The 22,102-nt window shown below is 44.9% G+C and overlaps 1 protein-coding gene across 1 annotated transcript in view; it reads right to left on the bottom strand.

Annotated features, from left to right (window-relative positions):
* The window catches only part of LOC140191063 (adhesion G protein-coupled receptor L1-like), a 281,887-nt gene that overhangs the window by 17,665 nt on the left and 242,120 nt on the right, over window positions 1-22,102 (bottom strand). Inside the window, exons 20-21 of the mRNA XM_072248138.1 lie at window positions 18,589-18,615; window positions 2,465-2,633 (exon numbers count right to left, since the gene is read on the bottom strand). Of these exons, the coding sequence (XP_072104239.1) occupies window positions 2,465-2,633; window positions 18,589-18,615 (196 nt within the window). The remainder of the gene's footprint in view (window positions 1-2,464; window positions 2,634-18,588; window positions 18,616-22,102) is intronic.

The following is a 22,102-nucleotide window of genomic DNA, read 5'->3' as shown; positions in this document are numbered from 1 at the left end:
TTTTCTCACTGGCCACTGAACCTGTACATTAACTTTCTGATTTGTACTCAGGAAGACAGCGGTTTCTTGAACCAATAGCACCAGTATCTTTCACCATTTAATAAACAATCATTCTTTTTCTGACAAAGAGGGTGACCCCTCATTGTCACAGAGACGGTAAGCTCCAAAGACAAGTGCTTTTTTATGGAAAGCTTATAGAAGGAAAAAAAAACTATTTGCAGCAACACACAAAAAGCTGGAAGAATTCAGCAGATCAGGCAATATCTATGAAGTGCAATGGACAGGAGATGATTTGGGTCAAGACTCTATTTGGACTGAAAGGTAAAGAGGAGACAGTCAGAATAAAAAGGAGGGGAGAATAATAATATAAGTAACTTATTTATAGAGCAGTTTTCATACAGACAATGTAGCTCAAACTGCTTTACAATGGGCTAAAGTGCAAACATGAAAATAAAATGCAATGTTAAATAAATAGGGTTTGAGCTGGCATTTAGAAGTATCAACTGGGTCTGCATCCCTTAGCGTTTTAGGTATTGAATTACACAGCTTAGGAGCGTAGTTCAAAAAAACCTGACCTGCCCATTATATTTTGAGGGAGATTGTTTAAATTTAAGAGACTTTCGGATGAAGACCTGAGAGCTTGAGCGGGATTATAAAGCAAAAATGGTTCGTGATGTACTTCAGTTAGGATGGGAGTGATATGTTCCCTCAGCTCTTCCTTCAGTTAGTCCTGATGAAGGGTCTCGGCTGGAAACGTCGACCGTACCTCTTCCTAGAGATGCTGCCTGGCCTGCTGCGTTCACCAGCAAATTTGATGTGTGTTGCTTGAATTTCCAGCATCTGCAGAATTCCTCGTGTTTATGTTCCCTCATCTTGGTTTTAATTAATAGTCCAGCAGCGATGATCTGAATGAGTTCAATAAAGTGGGCTGGAGCAAAGGCTGGCAGGTGGATCCAAGTGAGGATGACTGTTAGCCAGATGGAGGAGAGGAGAGTGGAGACAATGACACTGGTTGGGAAGTGATAGGTGAAAGTGACCAAGGGTGCATATGATGGAAGCTGAAAGATGGAGCATAGACTAAATGGAGGGAGGTGGATAGGGAAACCAGTAGGAGATAGGCAGATGACAGGGTGGAGGAGGGCCAGGAAAATCAGGTGGGGAGTGAAAGGAAGACAGAGGGGAAACAATTACTGGAAGGTGGAGAATTCGATGTTCATGCCATCAGGTTGCACACTACCCAGGTGGAATATGTGGCTGCTGTTCCTCTCGTTTGTGTTTGGCCTTAACCTGGCTGTGTAGGAATCCGAGGAGGAACATGTTGGTGTGGGAATGGGGAGAAAGTCTACCTAGCTTAATAAACATCTGCTGCAAATGATCATCCTCGCATTAGCATTTCCTTTCAGAGTGTGCTCTCTCTCACTCTTACTCAGTTTCTTCTTAAAGACACTCACATTATCCTTGTGCCAATAACCTTCCACTTTCTTTTCTTGAAGGGAACACCACGGGGAATAGCATCAGTGGAACATCTTGGAGGTACACACAAATCATTTTCCTTCATGTGGAAGTGGCATCCATCATCGGAGATTCCCACTACCCAGGTCACGCTCTCTCGCTGCTGCCATCAGGTAGAAGGTACAAGAGCCTCAGGATTCGCACCACCAGGTTCAAGAACAGTTACTACCCCTCAACCATCAGGCTCTTGAGTAATAGGTGATAACTACACTTACTGGCCCTATCACTGAAATGTTCCTACAACCAATGATTTCACTTTAAGGACTCTATCTCATTATCTCATGCTCTCGTTTACTTATATTTATATTTGTTGTCTTCTGCACTTTGGTTGATCTTGTTGTAGTCACTAGTCTATAGATGTGCTGAGTATTCCCAGAAGAAGATGATAAATTTACTTTGAACTATGAACTTTTTCCATGAGGTGCCAATCGGTAGGTGAAAATTAATGGTTTAGAATCTCAGATGCTAGAGATTTGCTAACCAACTGGATGAAGGGAAATGGGTGAAAGTGGGTCAATGTCATGGATCAACCATTGTACCTGAAACTGAACTAAGTCAAAAGGGCTGAACGACATCTTACATTTCTTTACGACATGGAGGGAGGTAATATGGCTGTTTGGGTCTTTGCTGAAGCTCATTGCAATCCCCATCAATTCCAAGTATCTACAGCCTTTCAAATGCTCATTAACTCCCCTATAATTCTCCCATCGCCCACCCACACGGTACGGACAATTAATAATAGCCAAATCACCAACTTGTACATCTTTGGGATGTGGGCCAAATCTGAAGCCCCTGAAATAAATCCTTCTGGTCCAGGGGAACATGAAAACTCCACACAGACAGTAACCAAGGTTAGGACTGAACCGGCAGTTGCAATTCCCTCATTCCTCTGTTCACTGGCAAAAGAGCTAGCTTCCGAAAATAAAATTCAGGACTTCGAAAAACTTCTTACTTTCTTTTGGAGAGCACAGTGAAAAATGAAGATGAACATTCCCTGGAAGGCATTGAAGGTGGTGAACAGGTAAGCCATCACCATGGACTCCTCGTTGATGAACATCAGGCCAAATGCCCAGGTGAGACCCAGAAGGAAAAGGAGAGCGATCGCACCCAACGCCCATGACCTAGGACACAGCAAGAAGCAGCAGTTAGTTTCCTCACTCGCAATTACAAGAAGTTTTTCCCATTAACCACAGTCTGCAATGGGGCAAAAAGGAAATGTTATTGTTTTGTCTGCACCACCTTTAAAGGTACTGGTTACAACTTCAGCTTGAACAGCAAAAAAAAAAGATACTCGCTCACAAATGCTAAAACATTGCAGTCAGTGCCGATTTGAGTCCTGCTCAAAGAAGTCAAGTGTGCGGAAGTGTCAAGAGTCCATTAGATCCAGGAAGATGATGTGGTGACATGAATGGTTGTCGCTGGGGGCCAGGAAAAGTTCAGTGCAATTGTTATGCTCTGCAGTAGTCAGGGAAACAGTCCCCATGGTCACACATACTATGGCTGCCACGGAGAGACGGAAAGGGGTGGCACTCCATGGCAGCCGCCATATTTACATCAGTGCGGTACATGACCAAAGGGATGTTCTGGGGTGGGTGGGGCCAGGAAATCCACAGGCCCTGATAGGAGCACGACTGGAGCTAACTTGTATTGAGTTCTCCAGGTGTGAGAACCCTCACCAGATATAGCAACGTCACAACAAGTTTAGAGATCTCAAAGTGCATCAAAGCTATACATCAAAATTATTCCTCTTAGACTCACACAAACCATACCACAGTCCACAATACAGCCATCCTCCATCCCCCCCCCCCACACACACACACCATTGACATTCTAACCATTTGGCCTCTGAGAGGTTAATTCCCCTCCATAGATGCTGCCTGACTTGCTGAGTTCCTCCACCATTTTGTGTGTGTGCTCAGATTTCCAGCACCTGCAGAATCTCCTGTTTGACCTTCCCCATATTCTTTATCTCTTCCATTGAGTCTCAACATGGAAGGAAGGGTGGGTGGGCATTTGCACTGGGGAGGGATTGAGTGCCAACGGCTCCCCAGGACTGGAGCTCAGTGAGGAGACAATCCAAACCCTTCCCTGTCGAATGCCTTCACCCCCGACTTCCCTGCCATGGACAGAGAAGTCATAAATGTATTTGGGGTGGAGCTTACGAGGAACGATGGCGCCTAACGGCAACTCCTTTGCTTGTATCTTCAGAAACAGCTCTATTTCTACCCTTAATATCTTTATTTTTTTCCTTTCAGGGTTCTTTTGAAGACCCTGACCTGGTGTTACACGCTGGCTTCGGTTCTTTGTGGGAATGGGACCGTTCTCAGGGTTCCATGACTGGCCGCTACGCGACATGCCAAGGGTTTGGCCTGAGAGTCTTGTTCGTGTTTGGAAGCCTAAGATCTGGAGCTCTGGAGACAGGCGGATCGAGGGTCGGTGTGACGGCGGAGACTCGTGTGATGTTGGGGAGGCCAGAAAATCTTTCGCTGTGGGCCCGAAGACCTGAGGTCTTTGCGATCTTCGGGCGCAGAGCTTGAAAAAAGCGACGAAATGGACTTTTAACATTGTAAACCAGCGGGTTGTTGTTATGTCTCCTGCTTGCTGTGAAAATGGGGAACACCTACCTCTCCCTTGCCAAGGAGAGAGAGAAAACCTGTGGGTTGTCAGATTCGGATGAAGTGCGAAGCTTTTGGGGTAACTTTAGTCTGTGTCTTTGCTATTGCTTAGCACACGCTTGGGCTCGGTGACGGTACCGACGCGCGTTTATTTTCACTGGTGAAGGCAGGGGGGATCATTGCTCGCTGTCGCTTACATGCGGGAGGGGGATCGGGGGGGGTACTTTGGGGCTCTCATGTTTAACTGTCGTTCATTCTTTGGGGCACTTCTCTGTTTTCGTGAAGGTTTCGCGAAGAAAAAGCATTTCAGGATATATATAGTACACATTTCTCTGAGATTAAACTTGACCTTTGAACCTTTGAAACATACAAACTAACCTCAAACAGAAGTTGTATGAAAGCTGCCGGCTATGCTCCCTAACAATAATGCTTCATGATTTCTACAATCTATCTGCATTGCCGAACATCATACATCTTCATTACTATGCAGTCACCTGCTACTTCACTGGTAAGGCGTCAGGCGAAGCTTCCAAATGCAAATCTTTGCTTATTTGCCCTTTCATTGTGTGAGGTCTCCCTGCTAAGCAGGATACAGGGCAGGAAGAGATGGAGGACATGCAGTAAGTGGAGGAGCAGGAAACAATAGTGGTGAGAGAGGTGGCTGGCAATGGCAATATCATCCTTCTGGTTTACACATCACAGTGACACAGTGAAATGAGAAAACAGATTGATACATGCATGACACACAAAATGCTGGAGGAACTCAGCAGGTCAGGCAGCGCCTATGGAAATGAATAATCAACGTGCCGTGCTGAGATCGTCCTTCAGGACTGGAAGGGGGAAGACATCAGAATAAAAGGTGGGGGTGGGGGAGGGAAGGAGGATAGCCAGAAGCCAGAAGGTTATAGGTGAAACCAGGCGGGTAGAAAAGGTAAACAACAGGAATTCTGCAGATGCTGGAAATTCAAGCAACACACATCAAAGTTGCTGGTGAACACAGCAGGCCAGGCAGCATCTCTAGGAAGAGGTGCAGTTGACGTTTCAGGCCGAGACCCTTCGTCAGGACTAACTGAAGGAAGAGTGAGTAAGGGATTTGAAAGTTGGAGGGGGAGGGGGAGATCCAAAATGATAGGAGAAGACAGGAGGGGGAGGGATGGAGCCAAGAGCTGGACTGGTGATAGGCAAAAGAGGATACGAGAGGATCATGGGACAGGAGGTCCGGGAAGAAAGACAAGGGGGCGGGGGAACCCAGAGGATGGGCAAGAGGTATATTCGGAGGGACAGAGGGAGAAAAAGGAGAGTGAGAGAAAGAATGTGTGTATAAAAATAAGTAACAGATGGGATACGAGGGGGAGGTGGGGCCTAGCGGAAGTCGATGTTTATGCCATCGGGTTGGAGGCTACCTAGACGGAATATAAGGTGTTGTTCCTCCAACCTGAGTGTGGCTTCATCTTTAGAGGAGGCCGTGGATAGACATGTCAGAATGGGAATGGGATGTGGAATTAAAATGTGTGGCCACTGGGAGATCCTGCTTTCTCTGGCGGACAGAGCGTAGATGTTCAGCAAAGCGGTCTCCCAGTCTGCGTCGGGTCTCGCCAATATATAAAAGGCCACGTCAGGAGCACCGGACGCAGTATATCACCCCAATCGACTCACAGGTGAAGTGTTGCCTCACCTGGAAGGACTGTTTGGGGCCCTGAATGGTGGTAAGGGAGGAAATGTAAGGGCATGTATAGCACTTGTTCCGCTTACACGGATAAGTGCCAGGAGGGAGATCAGTGGGGAGGGATGGGGGGGACGAATGGACAAGGGAGTTGTGTAGGGAGCGATCCCTGCGGAATGCAGAGAGAGGGGGGAGGGAAAGATGTGCTTAGTGGCGGGATCCCGTTGGAGGTGGCGGAAGTTACGGAGAATAATATGTTGGACCCGGAGGCTGGTGGGGTGGTAGGTGAGGATCAGGGGAACCCTGTTCCTAGTGGGGTGGCGGGAGGATGGAGTGAGAGCAGATGTACGTGTAATGGGGGAGATGCGTTTAAGAGCAGAGTTGATAGTGGAGGAAGGGAAGCCCCTTTCTTTAAAAAATGAAGACATCTCCCTCGTCCTAGAATGAAAAGCCTCATCCTGAGAACAGATGCAGCGGAGACGGAGGAATTGCGAGAAGGGGATGGTGTTTTTGCAAGAGACAGGCTGAGAAGAGGAATAGTCCAGATAGCTGTGAGAGTCAGTAGGCTTATAGTAGACATCAGTGGATAAGCTGTCTCCAGAGACAGAGACAGAAAGATCTAGAAAGGGGAGGGAGGTGTCGGAAATGGACCAGGTAAACTTGAGGGCAGGGTGAAAGTTGGAGGCAAAGTTAATAAAGTCAACGAGTTCTGCATGCGTGCAGGAAGCAGCGCCAATGCAGTTGTCGATGTAGCGAAGGAAAAGTGGGGGACAGATACCAGAATAGGCACGGAACATAGATTGTTCCACAAACCCAACAAAAAGACAGGCATAGCTAAGACCCATACGGGTGCCCATAGCTACACCTTTAGTTTGGAGGAAGAAAAAGCTCTACGCTTCTTTTTGGATTCAAGACCTAATCAGTTCCCCTCTACACCACTCTGCTCCGTCTAGCGGAATTAGTCCTTACTCTTAATAATTTCTCCTTTGGCTCCTCCCACTTCCTCCAACCTAAACGCATCTCCCCCATTTCACGTACATCTGCTCTCACTCCATCCTCCCGCTACCCCACTAGGAATAGGGTTCCCCTGGTCCTCACCTACCACCCCACCAGCCTCCGGGTCCAACATATTATTCTCCGTAACTTCCGCCACCTCCAACGGGATCCCACCACTAAGCACATCTTTCCCTCCCCCCCTCTCTCTGCATTCTGCAGGGATCGCTCCCTACACAACTCCCTTGTCCATTCGTCCCCCCCATCCCTCCCCACTGATCTCCCTCCTGGCACTTATCCGTGTAAGCGGAACAAGTGCTACACATGCCCTTACACTTCCTCCCTTACCACCATTCAGGGCCCCAAACAGTCCTTCCAGGTGAGGCAACACTTCACCTGTGAGTCGACTGGGGTGATATACTGCGTCCGGTGCTCCCGATGTGGCCTTTTATATATTGTCGAGACCCGACACAGACTGGGAGACCGCTTTGCTGAACATCTACGCTCTGTCCGCCAGAGAAAGCAGGATCTCCCAGTGGCCACACATTTTAATTCCACATCCCATTCCCATTCTGACATGGCTATCCACGGCCTCCTCTACTGTAAAGATGAAGCCACACTCAGGTTGGAGGAACAACACCTTATATTCCGTCTGGGTAGCCTCCAACCTGATGGCATGAACATCGACTTCTCTAACTTCTGCTAGGCCCCACCTCCCCCTTGTACCCCATCTGTTACTTATTTTTATGCACACATTCTTTCTCTCATTCTCCTTTTTCTCCCTCTGTTCCTCTGAATATACCTCTTGCCCATCCTCTGGGTTCCCCCCCCCCTTCCTTGTCTTTCTTCCGGACCTCCTATCCCATGATCCTCTCATATCCCCTTTTGCCAATCACCTGTCCAGCTCTTGGCTCCATCCCTCCCCCTCCTGTCTTCTCCTATCATTTTGGATCTCCCCCTCCCCCTCCAACTTTCAAATCCCTTACTCACTCTTCCTTCAGTTAGTCCTGACGAAGGGTCTCAGCCTGAAACGTCGACTGCACCTCTTCCTACAGATGCTGCCTGGCCTGCTGCATTCACCAACAACTTTGATGTGTGTTGGGTAGAAAAGGTAAAGAGCCGGTGGTGAAGGAATCTGATAGGCGAGGACAGTGGACCGTACGAGAAAGGGAAAGAGGAGGGGACCCAGGGGGAGGTGATACGCAGGTGAGTAGAAGTAAGGGGCCAGACTGGGGAACAGAGGAAGAAGAGAGGGTAGATAATTTTTTTTTATATACTGGAAAGGAAAATTGACACTTGTGCCATCAGGTTGGAGGTTACCTAGACGCAATACGAGGTGTTGCTTCTCCACTCTGAGGGAGGCTGCTGATGCATGTTGCAGGGAGTGATAGTAGGCACTAGCCAGCTGATGCAAAGGGATTCTTGTGGGTGTGCTTACAATAGGATGGGTCTAGGCAATTGTACTGGCTCAGGTAACTCAGACGAAGATCATACATCGGCAGCCATTATGGCAAGGCAGAATACGGATACACATTGAGAGGGTTTGTGAACTCTGGGGCCTGGCTCACTAAATGAAGGGGATGACCAGGAAGATGGTGGGTTCTGTGTCCATTCCTTTCTGGAGGTTGTGTTGAGGCAGGAGACTGAGAACTCCATCCTGGAGATGACCTGTACTTCTTGTGCAAGGACTTGCTGGTAATCCTACTGCAAGTCATGCTCCAGTACTGGTGGCAAAACCTAAGGGAACCAACTCCTGTCTCACCTTGATCCAGTTGAGGCCTGGGCTCTGTAGCCTCAGATCCTTGGGAACAGAGATATTCCACCATGGAACAGCCTGGCAACCTAACAGCGAAGGGAGCTAGCACTCACCAATTCTCCATGGGCATATGGAAGTAACCCGTGAACAGTTTGGGGGTGGCCAAGATCCAAGGTGTGGTAGCCATGAGAAAACTTCTCTTCTGCAGGAGCCACAGTTCTCTTTCGCAGGAGTGGACATGTGTAAGATCCCTTATCCACCTCCTCACTGCCCCAGATGTGTGGAGGGAAGTGAAGGTGGGGGCACAGACCCATTTATTTGGGTTTATCAATGAACCTAGCCTTGGGTCAGGAGGTTACAACACAATAGGTGCAGGAAAAGGCTACTCCACCTCACAAACTATCCGGCCATTCAATATGATCATGACTGATCTGGCCTACATCTCAATTCCTCCTCCTGCAAATTCCCCATCACACATAATCAACTGATCTGCCAAAAATTTATCTGTCTACTTCTTGAATTCCAGGGATTCACCACTCCCTTGCGAAAAGTTCCTATGGACCTGAGTTATAAATGACTGCCCTGTAATCTTGAAACTGTCTTTTCATTCCAGATTCTCCTCCCGAGTCATTAAATCCTGATCATTAAATTTGCTGATGATACCACAGTGGTGGGGCTCATCAGCAAAAATGATAAAACAATGTGCAGGGAGGAGGTCAAACACCTAGAGAGCTGGTGCAGTGATAACAACTTGATGCTTGATGTCACCAAGACCAAGGAGATGATCGTTGATTTCAGACGGTCTCAGCCTGAGCACGCACCCCTCAGCATCAGCGGCTCCACAGTGGAGAGAGTGGAAAACATTAAGTTCCTTGGAACACCACTGGGATTGTGAAATGGGCCCAGCAGAGATTGCACTTTCTGAGGAAGCTTAAACAAGCATCACTCCCCACTAACATCTTAACTACATTCTACAGAGGCGTGGTTGAGAGTGTGCTGACCTTTTGCATCACAACCTGGAACTCCAGCTGCAGTGCTGTCAACAAAAAAGCCTTGCAGAGGGTGGTTAGGGGAGCAGAGAAGGTTATTGGGGTCTCCCTACCTTCTGTCCAAGACCTCTTTCAGAGTCGATGCCTCCAGAAGACACGGTACATAATTAAAGACCCCTCACACCCTCTCCATGAACTGTTTGTTCTTCTGCCATCAGGCAAACGTTACAGGAGCATCAAAACTAAAACCACAAGGCTACTAAACAGCTTCCTCCCACAGGCAGTCAGACTGCTAAATAGCTGCTCTACCCGACTCTGCTTTGGACACTTTTAACTTGCACTGGACACTTATAACTTGATTTTAACTGACATGTGGCTGTTGTGTTTTACTATTTATTGTTATGTTTATTATTTAGTGTTGCTTTTGTTATGTTATGACTGCACTGCTCCCGAGAAACGCTGTCTCATTCTGCCCTGCAGAGCTGATGTACGGTTAGAACGACAATAAAGTTTTTTGAATTTTGAATCTTGAATCTTTGAATCTACCCTGTTATGTTCACTCTAGATCTTAGATGTTTCAAAACAGTCATTATTCACTCTTCTAAACTTTGAAGAAAATAGATCTAATTTCCTTGGCTGCTTGTGATAGGATAAACCTCACATCACAGGAATTACATCAGTAAATCTCTTTTGTACTACCCCCAATGCTAGTATTTCCTTTCTTAAATAAGTGGACCAACACAATCTGTAGTACACCAGCTCTTACCCTACCAACAACCTGTACAGTTCGAACAATACTTCCCCCTTTTGAGACTCCAACATTATTACAGTAAAGATCAATAGTCCCATCATACTTACTGTACCTGCTCGCTAACATTCTGTGATATGTGAACAAGAACACCTCCATCCCTTGCGCATCTGCAACTTTCTCTTTTAATAATCTTGTTTTACACTCCTCTTTCCAAAGTGTCTGACTTCACTTTTCCACATGAACTCCATTTGCCAAACTTCTGCCATCTCACTTATGCAATTGCAGGATCCTGGCATCCTGATCATAACACACCTTCCCACCTACAGTAATGTGCAAATGCCTTGGGCATATGTAAAAAAATTTTGTAAAGCAAAGTTACTTTCAAAATTAATGAAAAGTTTCTCATTATCAAAAAAATACTATGAAGAGCAGTAAACAGTAAAAAAAAAGAAATAAAATCATTATTTAGTGACCACCCTTTGCCTTTAAATCTGCATCAGTTCTCTAAGATACAATGTTGTGCTGTCTTATAAGTAAATCGCTAGTAGATTGTTCCAAGCATCTTGGAGAACTTGCCACTGTTCTTCTGCAGACATTGGCTGTCTCACTTGCTTCTGTCTGTCCAGGTAATCCCAGACAGCCTCAATGATGTTGAGATCGGGGCTCTGTGGAGGCTATACCATCTGAAACCATATAAAAATCCAGGGTGCCTAAGGCTTTGCACAGTGATGCATTTCCATGTCATTGGCAAACTTGAATACCTTACATTTTTCCTTCTCATCCAGGCCATTAATATAAACAGTAAATTATTGAGGGCCAAGAACTGATCCTTGGGCACTTGACTAGTTACACCAATACTGCCTGAGAAAAGAACAGAAGAAAACAGAGAATGGACTCAGCTGAATACATCATGAGCATATCTGTCCCTACCATCAGGGACAACCAACTGCACAATCTTAAACCATTAGGTTAATGATATTATGGCCACCGAACCATTCTGCACAACCTTAAACCACTTGCTTAACAATGCTTTGACCACTTTGAACTAAAATGAATTTTTTTTTGGTTTTATTTATTTACTTAGTGAGACAGAACACAGTAGACCTTTCCTGCCTTCGAGCCTGCCACCGCCCCACAACCCTGACCATGGGACACTTTACAGTGACCAATTAACGTACTCAGTATGTCTTTGGATTGTGGGAGGAAACCGGACCACTAGGGAAAAACGTATGCTTCCCAATGGGGACTTCTTACAGAACGGTGCCAGAATTGTATTCCAAATTCCAGAACGCCCTGAGCTGCAATAGTATTGTGATAACTGCTACGCGACATGGCGTGTTTTGTGTTCTTTCTTGTAAGTTTTGCATAATTTGTGTTTAATGCATTTTCCTTGCGAATACTACTGCCATGATGCTATTGCCTATGATACTGTTGCAAGTTTTACCTGCGTATAAATGCAATTGTGCCCATGACAATAAACTTGACTTTGGCTTGTTTACTCTGCTTTTTCTGAGATGATCAATCTTCACTCCATGCCAGCACGTCTATTTGCAATAACGATGGAACGGTTTGAACATTGTCATATCGTCCATCCGCTGCTTGTCTGCTGACAGCATGGTGTTCACAATCTCAAAGTACTTCTCATCTGAACATTTAGGGAATGGAAACCCTAAATGTGGATTATTCAAGCCACGTGATACAGCCAATAGCTGCCTGCATGTCTAGGAATCCCGTAAATCCCGGTGCCCAGTGGAACACTGAAATCAAAGCTGTTCTTCTACGAGCACAGAACACTGGTGACTTCTCTGATCAGTAGTCAGATATATGGCAGAGCCTTGTGACTGGCTAGTCTAATGCAATGGTTAGTTATCAGGAGGTTGAGTGTCAATGAAGCCTTCACCTCCACAAGGTCATCTCTGTTGATATACCTTCTGGAAAATTAATCGTGCAAAATTGTAGAGGCCGAGGCATGATGCATCAATTCTGAAGACTTGCTGCCATTGGAATCCTTGCTGATGGACATTTCCATTGCTCCTGTCTGAATGATTGAGTCACCTATCATGCCTATAGCCAAGCCTCCAGTTGAAAAGTATTTCTGGCAGTGTTCCCATTGAGGCAACTGTTGGAATAGTAACTCCACAGTTAAACTTGGCATCAAACACTCCCAGTTCGGCACCAACTGTAGATTATGGGAGGTGTGTGAGCATCCTGCAAGAAGTTCTGAAGTTGTCTTGTGGGCTCGCCCAACAAAATACTCCTAAAACTGCGAGTAAAACAAGAACAGTACATGTTGTATCAACCAACACACATCAAGGTTGCTGGTGAACTCAGCAGGCCAGGCAGCATCTCTGGGAAGAGGTACAGTCGACGTGTCAGGATGAAGGGTCTCGGCCTGAAATGTCGACAGTACCTCTTCCTAGAGATGCTGCCTGGCCTGCTGTGTTCACCAGCAACTTTGATGTGTGTTGCTTGAATTTCCAACATCTGCAGAATTCCTGTTGAGTACATGTTGTATTCCTACTTCTTCCAAGACTGTTCCATAGCAGATATTGTCCGGATCTTTGAGAATTAATTTTTGTCAAAGGGGCCTGAAACTTGTGTTGCATAATAAATATCATCAGTAGATGTGCCTCTGATCCTAATATTTATTCCAGGTGGCCCAATCCAATTTTTAGATACTGTCACAAGTTGCTAGAGGAACTCAGCAGGTCAAAGTTGAGTTGAGTAGGACATGTTGGAGTCCATTTGAAGGGACCCAAAATGTCGACTGTCCATTTCCCTCCCTAGACACTTCCTGATTTACTGAGTTCCTCCAGAATATTACGTGTTGCTCTTGATTCCACTGTCTACAGTCTCTAGTGTTTCCTTCTAGGCACTGATGTTGGTGTTGCATAAACAGTGATTTGATGATACAAATCCTTTGCTAAAATGCAAAGCAAAGCTAATTTCAGCACACAGAGGCTGACAGCATAACAAACTGAGCCAGAGCTGCTGCAGAAAATGGACAAAACAGCTTGACACCTCTGGATATACAGCCTCATTGGCTGTTATAGCTCCTCAATACACCTTCAACAACAAAGGAAAGGCTTGAGTCCAGACGGATTCAATAATCCTGATGGAGTGGCTACATGAAGAGGAATGGCCCAGTGAACAAGGGAGCACTTCCTCTGATAGGTAGGTAGGTATAAAATTATGGCCACCAATAGAGAGAGCAGTTTTTATTGTTGGATTGGACAACCCTAACTTCTCGAAATCAACGGACAGAAGGCAAAAATGTCTCATATACACCAGCAAATGTGTTTAGTCTTTTCCAAAAAAAAACTTTTATTTAGATGGCAACTTTAATTGGGTAGAACTTTCTCATGCATGGGAGCATTATCAAACAGTATCCCACACTGTCACACTGTAATATAAAAGTAGGTGACAGAAAGCTCAGTCAAGAATGAAAGGTTAATGGAGCAAATTGTGGAGAGATAGAAAGGTGGAAGGGACTTATGGAGCAAAGCTAGTAGTGAGGGTGATAGATGGGTAACAGATCAAAATGAAATATCCGAGTCTCCAGCTAACAAAGCCACAGGTGAGTGTTATAGCAGTTGAGCTGAGACAGGAATACCGTGGAAGTATTACAAGGCAGCTTTGCTGACATTCTAAAAGCAGTGAAAGAAAACTGATGTTGGGGTGAAGTAATAACTGCCAATCTAAATTTTAATACAAATAATCCTGTTTTGCCAAGAGACGTGCTTAGATCTAGTTCTGCAGACTGAAATATTGTCATAGAGTGAAGAATTAATCTATCAACCCAACAAGGAAGCATTAGCTAGGTTAGATGGATGGTGTTTTTGATAGAGCAGTATATAGCTGAGATGTTAGATATACACTGACTTGCTCTTCTATCACTGATAGAATCTGCCCGCCTTTATCAGGCGTAATGAACAAGTACATTTGCATTCATATATTAACTGCACATGAAAACAGAAGAATTCTAGTTGCACAGGGCATGAAATGGCATAACTTTATCCCAATACTTGCACATTATAATATCACCTCCAAGTTGTGCATCATGCTGGTTCATTCCCTCACGGCCACACACCACACGTAGCAGCACTATGGGAACACCTTCAGCGCACAGACGGCAATGGTGTGAGTTGGATCACTCCCACCCTCCCCAGGGCTTCTGGACATGAGCACCGCATTCCAAATGTGCCAATGATCCCACATCCTGAGGAAAGATATGGAACAAAATACTGGGCCCACACTCGTTACATGGGTGCTGTGAACATTGGGGTTCATTGAACATAAGAAAAGATTACAGAAGCAAGTCATCTGTCTTTCAACTCACTCCTCCATATGGTTGACTTCAGCACCATTCCCCATACTACTATTTTCCCTTAGTAATAATTTTCCTCCAGTTCCCAATTTTTTATCTCCTTTCATCCACACCCTCTCCAACCCCTATCACCCATTTTCACCTTTTTCCCCTACCCCCTCCTGTTTTCATCCATCTACCAGCCACCACACCCACCATCTCTCCCATCTGGTTCTAGTTCCATCTGCCCTTCACCTCTCCCCCTAATGGTTCTCATTATCACCTAACTGACCTATCGGATCACAGCACTAGTAGTTTATTACCCTGCCAGCTGTCTCTATCTTCTCTTCACCCAACTCTATCTTCTCTTTCTTTTCCTGTCTCCATCCATCATCCTCCTGCCTCAGTCTCCCACCTCCACCCCTTTCCAACCCTACCTAGATCATCCTGCCCATTATCCTTTGTCCCTCCTTGGTCCACCTACCACCTGCTGAGCTGTCTCACCCCTGAGCTTCTCCTCTTTACACTATTTTCCCTCTCCATTTTCAGTTCTGATGCAGATTTTCGATCTGAAATGTTGACAGTTCCATCCCTGCAACAACCACCCCCAACTCCCTAACAGATGTCTCTTGACCCACTGAATTCCTGCAGCTGATTGTTGCTACGGATCCTAGTAAATTCAGTCTCTGGTGTCTCCAGGCACTTATCAATATCTCTTTTGAATTAATTTAAAGACTGGTTCTCCACAGTTCTCTGGGACAGAGAATCCCAAGGATTTGTCACATGAATAAACTTCTCATCTCAGCTTTGGATGCATTACCCTCATTCTAAGACTGTGGGCCTTAGCCTGAGGAAGCATTCTTGTCGGCTCATACAGTGACTGACCATCCAAGAACTCATCTGGTGAATCTTTACTGCACTGTTCTACACAAGTGCACCCTTGTGTAAAGAAAGAACAGGTTCTAAGCAATTTGCTTTGCGATTCTTGGTCCTTCAGTTTCACATGGGATTAGTTATATAATCCAGCCAAATAACCTAAATTGAATTTAGGAGACGAGGGATAATGTTGCAGCTATATATGACCCTGATCAGACCCCACTTGCAGTACTGTGCTCAGTTCTGGTCGCCTCACTCCAGGAAGGATGTGGAAGCCATAGAAAGGGTGCAGAGGAGATCTACAAGGATGTTGCCTGGATTGGGGAGCATGCCTTATGAGAATAGGTTGAGTGAACTCGGCCTTTTCTCCTTGGAGCGACGGGGGATGAGAGGTGACCTGATAGAGGTGTATAAGATGATGAGGGCATCGATCGTGTGGATAGTCAGAGGCTTTTTCCCAGGGCTGAAATGGCTGCCACAAGAGGACACAGGTTTAAGGTGCTGGGGAGCAGATACAGAGGAGATGTCAGGGGTAAGTTTTTTACTCAGAGAGTGGTGAGTGTGTGGAATGGGCTGCCGGCAACGGTGGTGGAGGTGGATACGATAAGGTCTTTTAAGAGACTTTTGGATAGGTACATGGAGCTTAGTGAAATAGAGGGCTATAGGTAAGCCTAGTAATTTCTAAGGTAGGGACATGCTCAGCACAACTCTGTGGGCCGAAGGGCCTGTATTGTGCTGTAGGTTTTCTATGTTTCTATGTTCTAACCTGTTTTTGTTTATCAGGGATGACTGGTGGCATACTGTAACAGAGTTGTCCTTTCACAACGTCAGCATTTCATTCTGCCCTTCAGCCTGGTCACAACTGAGCTGGGAAAGAATGAACTGCAGTAGGTCAAGTAGCCTGTGGTGACCTCTCCAATCAATAAGATCACGCTTATCCCTAACATTAAGTTCCTTCATCTCCAAAAATATATCCGTCTTGGTCTTGAGGTACTAAATACTGATATATTTTTGGAGATGCATGAACTTAATCAGTCTTGGTCTTGAATGTATCCACAGTCCTCTGAGGCAGGGAATTCTTAAGGTTTGCAACGCTCCTGAGAGAAGGAATTTCTCCACGCCACTGTCTAAAAGTGGCAACCAATCATCGCGAGACCATAACTTCTACTTCTAGAAGCTGCAACTGGGAAAAACCAACAGTCTCTCAGCTCATCGTACATTTTCACCTTGATCAAGACACATAATACAGTCTCTAACCATCCCAACAGCCAATCTTCTACCTAACCAATTGCACCATTTCCACTCAGCCAAATGTCCAACCACTACAGGACCACTGAACTATTGAACTAATTGTCCAGACAGACTACCCACACCCCCAACTCACCAAGGGTAGACCATCCTAGCACTCACACCAAAACCACAATACCAGTTCAAGTATCCTGTGAATTCCCATCTATCACCTTTACTGATCTCCTGACCCGAAACCTTACTGAACTACCAGGCTTCTGATCTCTGTTGCTTCTCGGAGCTGAACCTCTCGATATCCTTTGTGTGTTGACAAAACATTTGAAGGAAAAGCCTTTCAGAGTGTGGAGCCCATGCAGTGACAGATGATATCCAAAGTACATGATGTTTACCAGCTCTCAAGCAAAGTTCTCATCGGCCAACCATGCACCTAGTCAGCAGCAACTTCTAGGAATCATTTATTTATTCATTGAGATACAGTGCGGAATCGGCCCTTCAAGCTGCACCACCCAGCAACTCCCGACTGAAATTAAGCCTAATCACAAGCCAATCTTACAATGACCAGTTAACCTATCAGCTGGTACGTCTTTGGACTGTGTGAAGAAATTGGAGAACTTGGAGGACATCCATGCGGTCACCAGGAATTGAACCCAGGTTGCTGGTACTATAGTGTATTGCTAACCAGTATGCTACTGTGCTGTCTCTGAAATTAAATCTTGTGGTACATATGCATCATTTACAGGTTGACAGGTCCTGCATGCCCAATGCAACTGATTCATACCAACTCTCTAGTAGATTTCAGACTGGCTAAGTATTTTGTTATTCATGCAGCAACCCAATATTCATTTACTTTATTTCTTTATGTTTACACTTTGAACAGAAGATTGTTTCAGAATCTAAGCAGACCCTTGAGCACAATGTGGATCCTGACATGAGAGAAGGTTTCAGGGGCTCATTAGTAGTGTCAGGGGAGGGACAGTCACACACTCCAGTTCCTGTCCTCCGAAATTCAAGGTCACTGTTATGAGGTCACAGTGATGATTGTGATAACATAACAGGGTGGATGACAGTATTGCCTCAAGCCTTAGCTCATCTTTTTACCTTGGAAAGGTCAGTTCTTACCCTCTGCCCTTTCCTCTTGTACTGCAGTATCTGGAGTAGGAATTGGGTGACATAGAACTACAGAATCACAATACAGATCATCTTGTTCTTACATGGGACTTTTATAAGATAAATAAGCTTCACTTTCCTGCTACTTCTCCAAACCTTATATTTATTTCCTTTTTTTAGTTATTTAACCTATCCCTTTTCAAAAGTTATGATCAAATGTGATGTAACTGCCCTTTCCAGGAGTCCATTCTGAATCACAGTGTCTCATCACCGTCCTTGCTTCCTTTGGCAATTATTTAAATCTGATTTCTCTGATCAATAAACGCCCCTCCCCCACCCCATTCCTAAAATGGATACAATTCCACCCCATCTACTTGACCAAAAACATGATTCTGAAGCTCTCTACAGAATCTTGCCTTCACGGTTTCCTCTCCCTCTGCATCTTGCACATACCTAATCTCCTTGATAACTGCAGTACTCCATGGACAGAAGCCAATCATTCCTGGAAATGCTCTCTTTTGTGGCCACTTTAAGAACTTAATATCCTTTCTAAAACACAGGGGAAGAGCTAGTTGCAATATATCTGCTGTGGTCATTCAGTATATTCTTATTCTATAGGGCCATTGTAAGTTGTACATTAGGCCCATAATTAATCCCACATCATCAATATTACATGGGGAGGGGAAGAGGATTGAGGGGTAGGTACTGAGAGCATTAGACAACAGGTGAGCATCGATTGCTCTAGGTTTGATACTGTAACACTAGATCTTACTTCAGAAATGGTTTGTCGTCCTCATATCTACAGAAGCAAAGAAAAGAGGTTCCATTAGAACAGGCACCATTGGCAGGAAATCATATCAACACTTGTACAATGACTCTGTGTAACCCAAGTTTAGTTGGACAGCATGAAACACCTGCTGCATTATGGCCATCTCTGGCAAACTCTATCAGGAGTAACTCTTCCTTATGATGAAGAAAGTTGCAGGAGTATTCAAAGGGTATGACACCTTCAATTAGTGTCTATATTGTTGGCAATGGCACTTGTATTACTGGAAGATGTGAATGCATTATTTCTGCATATTTGGGGCAAATTTGTACCTCTGGAATTAGTACTTGGTCCTAAGGGCTCCTTTCTATCAAGTACAAATGAAGATCATCTATTGGAGAGACTGATGATCAAACGGCTAGACATTACTGCATTGAAGCTGATTTTTCTGCTCAAATCCATGCTGCTCTTCATAAAACGCTCCAACAACTCTTTTCGTTTCTGCCTTTATGTCTCCCTTGTAGTATAATCTGACATTCTCTTCCACAGTACTGGGCTAATTCTCTAAACTGCTCCCTATGGCAGAGCTGCACATTCTCTGGTTCAAGAAGTTTCTTTTCTCTATATACATGCATCATCATGTGCGGTCTATCAAACCCTTCCTGAGTTCAATGAACCTTGATCAGATCACCCCCTCCCTCATTCCTGCTCTAACACCAACAAACTTTCAGTTCTGCTAAAACATTTTCAAGAAGTACATAAAAACACTGATTTAGAGTATTAATTTTAGAACTGTTAACACGACTCCAAATATATCCTGACATAATTGGACTTGGATTGTTTTCACTCAAGTGTCAGAGACCGAGGAGGTGATATGATGGAAATATATAAAATGATACAAGGCATAGAGAGGGTAGCTAGTCAGTCTTTTTCCCAGGTGCATAGAAATGTCAAATACTAGAGAGCAAAGCTTTAAGATGAGAGGGGAAAAGGTTAAAGAAGATTTGTGAGGCAAGATATTTTCAGAGATAATGGTAGTACCTGGAATGTGAAGCCAAGGTAAGTGGTAGAAGCAGATATGATAGCAACATTTATGAGGCACTTAGACAGGTATGTGAGCAGTCAGGGAATGGAGGGATATAGACCATTAATGGGCAGATGGGATTAGTTTAAATTAGCATCTTGGTCGGCACAGACATGGTGGACAGAAAAGCCAGTTCTTGTGCTGTGATGTTCTACGTTCTGTGCCTGGAAGAGGAATAGCTGTGTGTGCTGTGATGAGGGTAGCTGGTATTACATCCCGAGGATGACGTTGTATGAGTGTGGGACTGGCTGTACATGTGGGTTATGGACAGCTGATGTATTTTTCCATGAGGAAGTACTCTAGGAACTATGTCAGAATTTACAAAGTGAATGCGGGCAGACAATACATCTAAATTTTGATGTCCCTGGCTTGATTAACCCTTCATCCTCTCAGTGCAATTATATCCTTCCAGAGCCTGTAATTCAGTTTTCAAGATGCACAACTTTGTGGAGGTGCCAGGATGCAAGGTACAAGAAATATCCAACCCTTCTGGGGATACATGAGAAGGAATCTTCTTTCCTTTATTTTATTTTGAGATACAGCATGGAATATGCCATTTCGGCCCTTCGAGTCATGCCACCCAGCATCCCCCCCGATTTAACCTTAGCCTAATCGTGGGACGATTTACAATGACCAATTAGCCTACCAACTGGTAGGTCTTTGGACTGTGGGAGGAAACCGGAGCACCCAGAGGAAACCCACGCGGCCATTGACGGAGGGTACAAATTCCTTACAGGCAGCAGTGGGAATTGAACATGGGACGCTGGTACTATGTTGTGCTAACCACTATGCTACTGTGCTGCCCAAAGTCTCAAATAAAGTCTCTGGACCAGAATCCTTCTGGATTGAGTGGAGTACAGATTTTACATGTCTTGTTTGGTTCCTTGACATTGGCAGAGAGTAACATTGGTTGGGGACTGGATTGCTTATCAAGAGTCAGGCTAAAATATAATATCTTTGTGCACATTATAGAGCTATGCAGGATATGGGAGAAGATACCTACTCTGAAATTGCAGCTGGAAGCTATTTGGCTCACTGTTAACACATTGACTCATTTAGAGACCTTTGCAATTTGCCTCTCTCACTTGGTCTTTCTCATGGACTCATAAATATTTACTAAAGTTCCCCTATGGAAGTTATCATCGTATCGACTTCCAGCACCTGCTTACACAGTGTATTCCAGATCACAGCAACTTGTTGTGCAAAATACTGTGACCTTTCATCATTTTTGGCTCTCTTTAAGTGGTCCTAAAACCTCCTTAATCTACTCTCCTTGGAGAACAACCACCACATGACCATGTAACTCAAGACATGTATCATTGTTATCAGCTGAGCAAATCTCCTCAATGTTGCCTCTAAGGCTGCAACATACCCCCAAAATGTGGTACTCATACATGAGATGTGCAGTGATTTATAAAGGTTTATTGGAACCTGGCTGAGAATGATGTTTGAGAAATAATATGATCTTGGGCTTTGATCATTTTCAGCTGACAGTCCACCATTTATAATGTCCCTGATGAAAATACAAGCCACAGGATGGACAACTGAAGTTCACAGCTGTTGGAGACACACAATTTCCTGTGGTGCAGTGAGCTTGCTGGTACTCAGACATAAGAGACCAGCAGATCACAAGATATAGGAGCAGAATTAGGCCATTTGGTCCAGCAAGCTTGTTCTGCCATTTCATCATGGCTGATCCATTTCTCCCCTCTCAGCCTCAATCTCCTGCCTTCTCCCTGTATCCCTTCGTGCCCTGATTAATCAAGAATCTACACAAAATGCTGGAGGAACTCAGCAGGCCAGGCAGCATCTAGGTTTCCTAGATACTGCCTGGCCTGGTGAGCTCCTCTACCATTTTGTGTGTGCTGCTCGGATTACCAGCATCTGCAGATTTTCTCGTTTGTAGTCAGAATCTATCAAACTGTGCCTTAAATATACCCAATGATTTGGCCTCTACAGCTGCCTGTAGCAACAAAATCCACAGATTCACCATTCTCTGGCTGAAGAAATTCCTCTTCATCTCTGTTCTAAAAGGATCCCCTCTATTATGAGGCTGTGTCCTCTGGTCTTAGACTCTCCCACCATAGGAGGTATCCTCTCCCCATCTACTCTATCGAGGCCTTTCAACATTTGATAAGTTTCAATGAGGTCACCCCTCATTCTTCCGAATTTCAGTGAGTAGAGGCCCAGAGCCAACAAACGCTCTTCCTATGACAAGCCTTTCGATCTTGGAATCATTTTCATGAACCCCTTTTCAACCCTTTCCAATGTCAGCACATGTCTTCTCCCTTTCAGTTTTCTACAGTCTGAGACACAATGACCAGAGAAGACTGAATATGTGCTTTGTCTTTTGTGGCACCTGTTCCATTTTCAGGGAGTGCTGTCCAAAAGAGGAACATGTACAAAGTGCCTGAGTAATTCCAGACATTCCAGATG

The sequence above is a fragment of the Mobula birostris genome, chromosome 32, assembly GCF_030028105.1.
Source record: "Mobula birostris isolate sMobBir1 chromosome 32, sMobBir1.hap1, whole genome shotgun sequence".
Classification (NCBI taxonomy): domain Eukaryota; kingdom Metazoa; phylum Chordata; class Chondrichthyes; order Myliobatiformes; family Myliobatidae; genus Mobula; species Mobula birostris.
Note: the sequence above shows the minus strand (reverse complement) of the source record. Positions and strands in the feature narration are given on the sequence as shown.